The sequence below is a fragment of the Rutidosis leptorrhynchoides genome, chromosome 6, assembly GCF_046630445.1.
Source record: "Rutidosis leptorrhynchoides isolate AG116_Rl617_1_P2 chromosome 6, CSIRO_AGI_Rlap_v1, whole genome shotgun sequence".
Classification (NCBI taxonomy): Eukaryota; Viridiplantae; Streptophyta; class Magnoliopsida; order Asterales; family Asteraceae; genus Rutidosis; species Rutidosis leptorrhynchoides.
The window spans coordinates 27,540,975-27,546,151 of record NC_092338.1 but is presented as its reverse complement, the minus strand read 5'-3'; the positions used below and the strand labels follow the sequence as shown (position 1 = coordinate 27,546,151).

Here is a 5,177-nt window from a genome sequence, read left to right as displayed (position 1 = left end):
AGTGTTTCTAGATCTTTAATTGTGGTGGTATCTTTATCAATTAAGGGTTTAGATTCTTTATCCTTTGTGTCCTTATTTCAGAGTTTTATACTCTGTTCGGGGGCTGTTACTGTTACAAATTGGGGGTTTGGTTTCAGATCCGTTAGGTGAAGAAAGCTTGTTCTAAATTTGCGTTTTTAAAGTCATAATTACGCATCACCTTATGGATCTATGACCCCCACTACCTCCTCACCTGCCCAACAACAATCACCAGCAGCGCCGCCTTTACCACCCCTGCGACCTATACTTTTACCCACAACCCTAACTCAGTCACCACTTACCAACACAACTTTTCCTAACCCTCAACCTTCGCCTTCACCTTCTGCCCCACCTCCAACACCTACTCATCCCATGATCGCCCACTGCCGTGCTGAAATTTCGCGACCCATTCAACGTCTAAATCTTCTTATTTCTACAATATCCCCCATTCCTAAAACCTACTTAGAGGCTCTCACTGAACCAAATTGGGAAAGTATTATGCGCGATGAGTATAATGCGTTAAATAATAATAATATATATGGACCCTTGTGTCGCGCTATGGACAAGAACATTGTTCGTTCCATGTGGTTGTTTCGGCACAAGAATAATGCAGATGGTACTCTGAGTTGCTACAATCGTGACTTGTTGTTAATGGCTGTAGTTAGTAACTTGGGGTGGACTATGATGAGTGCGGTTGTTAAATCGACAATCATTCGAAAAGTTCTTAGCCTTGATATTTCTTGAAATTGGCTAGTTTACCGGTTTGACGTTAATAATGCATTTCATAATGGTGACCTTGATGAAACTGTTTATATGCATCAGCCTCATGAATTTCGGGACCCAGATCACCCAGATTATGTTTGTCTTTTACAGAAGTCTCTTTATGGCCTTAAGAAAGCTCCGAATTCTTGGTTTCAGTGTTTTGTTGGTTACGCTATACAGGCAGATTTTGCTCACAGTCGTTGAGACTCCTCATTGTTTATTTATTAATAGGGATTCGATGTGGCTTATTTACTATTTTATGTTGATGACATTGTATTGACTGCGTCTTCTGTCTCATTTTTCCACCGAATCATTAGGTCTCTGCATCAGGAATTTTCTATGAGTGATTTGGGGCCACTTAATTACTTCTGAGGCATATCTGTGATTCGTAATTAAACTGGTATGTTTCTCTCTCAGAAGAAGTACGCTACTGAGATTCTAGAGCGTGTTGATATGTTGCACTGCAAGCCATGTCGGACTCCTATTGACTCTAACTCTAAGCTTGGGGTGAATAGCTCTGTTATGTCTGACCCCACATTATATCGGTGTCTTGCGGGTGCACTCCAGTCACAAGGCCTGACATATCCTACGTTGTCCAACAAATTTGTCTCTTTATGCATGATCCTCGTGAGCCCCATTTCTCGGCTCTAAAACGAATTAGGTATCTTCGAGGGAAACTAGATCTAGGTCTTAAACTGTTTGCTTTAACTACCCCATCCCTTATAGCTTATTTTGATGCTGATTGGGCAGGATGTCCCTCTACTCGCAGATCTACATCTGGCTATTGTGTTTTTCTTGGCGATAACTTGCTCTTGTGGTCCTCTAAGCGCCAAAACACACATTCTAGATCTAGTGCTGAGGCTGAATACCGCGAGGTCGCCAATGCGGTTGCCGAAACTTTCTGGTTACGCAATCTTCTTCGTGAACTTCAATGTCTATTTTTTCAGCTACTCTTGCCTAGTGTGACAATGTGAGTTCAGTGTACCTCTCGTCGAACCCGGTACAAGATCAACGGACCGAGCACATTGAGATTGACATTCACTTTGTCTGTTATCTAGTTGCAACAGGACAAGTTCGAGTTCTTCATGTTCCTTCGTGATACCAGTACGCCAACATCTTTACGAAAGGACTTCCTACCACACTGTTTGAAGATTTTCGCTCCCGTTTGACCGTTCACCCTTCTCCCGCTCCAATTGTGGACAACTGTTAGTATATTATTCTTGGGCCTCTTGTTTAGCCCTTTAGTTTAGGCTCATAACCATTTTTTTATCTTTGTAAGGGCTTAGCCCATTTATTGCCTTTATATTGTTGTATGATTGGCATAATAAGGCAAGCCAAAATCGCTCCATTTCAAAATTAAGCTAAAGGGAAAGAAAAAAAAATTGACAAGCCGTCATAATTTTTACATAAAATCAATGATTCACTAAATCAAAGCTACTTTTCTATTCCCCTGTTCGCTAATATATTATACCATAATATAAACTTAAGCAAATTTGATAAAACAAAATTTGCAACTATCAGTAATAAAATTTAAACTAATAACTCATATAGAAATGTTAAGATCAATTCTCGGTTTCTTCATCGCCATAGGGAATGGTACGGTCATGTTACAACGAGGACATCTTGGATTGCTTCGCGATATAAGCAGGTACAACAAACAACTTGGACAACCAGCAGCATAAGCCTGAGAAATATTTTCATCATGATCATCATCTTCAATAACCACAGTTTCTTTAACAGATGACGAAGAGTTTGAGTTCGGAGATGAACAGGATTTCGATATTGAAATTGAGCGTTTCTTAATTGTTTCCCTTTCTACTCGTTCAAGTGCAAATTTAACTTTGTCCAAAGTACATACACTTCTGTAAGCCGGTGATGAGGAAGATATGTTTACAAGATTAAGATCTAAACTCGCATCATCGAATAGGCTTAATGGCTTTTTTGATGGAGGAAAGTTAAGATCCTGAAGCTTTGAAACTGTTTGATCACTGTCTTGTTGTTTATGATCTGATGATGAAGATGTTGTGTTTGCCGATTTACATCTCTCGAGATACACTTTACCTGACTGTATTAATCAAAAATATCATATATAATAATATTAGTAATTAGTAATAAACATAAACAATTACTACGTACTACAAATATAAAGTACGTTAAATTAGCCATCCAGGAAACTCAACAAATAAATTTTAATTTCTAATTAATTACTATTTTATCATAAATAAATTATAAAATTATATACTCACATATATATACGTATTTAACAAACCACACGGTTACATTTAAATATTATATTTTTTATTAAGATATTACGATAAATTTACGTACAACAATAAATGAAGTCATAAATGAAATCAACAAACAGATAATTACTAATTTAAGACTACATAGAAAATACAAGTACGTATTAATACTGTCATAAATGTTGCAATCCTAAACAATCTGCCCCATTAAATTACGAACTAAGCTTTTCAATTCCAAACGTTATTATAGTGAAGATTATGGTTAGGATTCTTCATAATCAATACTCCATTACTGCAATTAATAAAATAAAATGAAATCTCACGTTAATTACTCCTAAAAAATTTGGTCATACATACATGCATCATGAAAAGAAATTAATAACGATACAAACACCTAATTAATATAACATCTAGGTTATATAACTTTTTAATTAACGATCAATTGAACAATTTTTTAATTAGAAACTAATTAATAATGATAATAATAATAAATAATAAAGTAATGAGACGATCACAATAAAACAGAGTTAGGCTTAAACATGTAAATTATTCATTTACGATAAATTAAAATAAAACTCGTAAATATAGCAGTCTGATAGAGCTAAATTTTCATGATCAATTGAGCAAACATTCTAAAAATTAATTTGTTAAGTTATCACAAAAGAGGAAATAATTAGGTTTAAAATGTTCGCAAATACCTTCAAATCGAGACGTTTTTCAAAACCAGAAGGAACATGTAAATCGAGGTCTAATTCCTTTGATGAATCAGAATCACAACCGCTTCCACCGAGTAAGTCACGAGTAATTAGAGCCGTTGATTTAGAATCATTCATAATCCCTTGCTGTTGATTCATTACGGAGCACAAATACGTTACGTCAGTCACCATCGCAATACACAATTTTTCTTCCGATGAACAAGCAGAAATGTAAAAGATACACGACGGAGATACGGTGGAGATGGAGAGAGCTATATATAGAGCGGAGAGAAAAAAAAATGGAGATGAATGAATAATTGAGTCAGTTACATGATGTGTCTGTTATGTAGGGAAGGGTTGGAATGGAGGGAGATTATGATTAATTATAATACTCATTTCCTTCTAAAATAACTCATGTTCGATTTTAATTAAAATCTTTATTTTCTGAATTTCACTTTAATATTTTATATTTTATTTATAATTTATTATAATATATATAATATATAATATATAGGAAGTATAATATATAATATTTGATAAAAGAAAATAAAAATTTTATGAATAGATTGAGCTTTAAATATATTTTCATTTGTATAACTTTTATTTATTAATTAAAGTATATAATAATAATAATAATAATGTGAAAGATATTGAAGTCAAAGTTGGAAAATAAATATTTTTAACGTAAAAAGAGATACCTCTCCGTCCCACTACAAGTGTCCACTTACTTTTTTTACATAGTTTTAGGAAATCCCATAAACTTTATTCTCCACCAATTAGAAGTTTTCTTTCTTCAGAATAACCTCTTTCTATTGGTCAAAAAACAAAGTGGACAATTCAGATGAGACATCCCAAAATAGTAAGGTGGACACTTTAGATGGGACGGGAGAAGTAGTTATTATTATAATTTTAGAACATGTGAGAAATGAGAAATAATTAATAATAATTAACAATTATATTTATATTTAATATTTAAATGGTACTCCAATATTTAATACCAGTATTAAATACTCCATTACTAGTAAAATTGTAATAATTAGTGAAAACCTTTCTCCTCCCTCGTATCATATTCATATCATTAATAATTTAATTATTAATAAATTAAATTAAATTTACTAAATTAAATATTTACTATTACTCTATTGAATATAGGAAAATTTCAAATGTACAACGTATCATTAATTTTTTAAATATGCTACTTATTGACTACTATTTAGAACTGGATTATGAACTCGTGTATACACAAGGGTATAAAATTAAACTACGTTCATATACCAACATTTGTTTTGTGTGAATGTTAAAACACTACAACAAATCGGGTTAATTACGGCGACAAGAAGTCGCCACAATAGACCAGTATGTTGCCACAGTTGACCAATTGCGGCGACAAATGCGTCGCAAACATGTCATCGCATTAGATGCGCCGATTTTGATATTTTGCGTCGATTTTTTGAGGCGA

General features: G+C 33.7%; 1 protein-coding gene across 1 annotated transcript; it reads right to left on the bottom strand.

Annotated features, from left to right (window-relative positions):
* Positions 1 to 2,148: 2,148 nt before the first annotated feature.
* Positions 2,149 to 3,989, bottom strand: LOC139856126 (uncharacterized). The gene is made up of 2 exons (XM_071845361.1): positions 3,722 to 3,989; positions 2,149 to 2,845 (listed from the first exon to the last, which is right to left on the bottom strand). The coding sequence occupies exons 1-2, from the start codon at positions 3,908 to 3,910 to the stop codon at positions 2,324 to 2,326; spliced, it is 711 nt and encodes a 236-aa protein (XP_071701462.1). The 5' UTR covers positions 3,911 to 3,989; the 3' UTR covers positions 2,149 to 2,323.
* Positions 3,990 to 5,177: the final 1,188 nt, after the last annotated feature.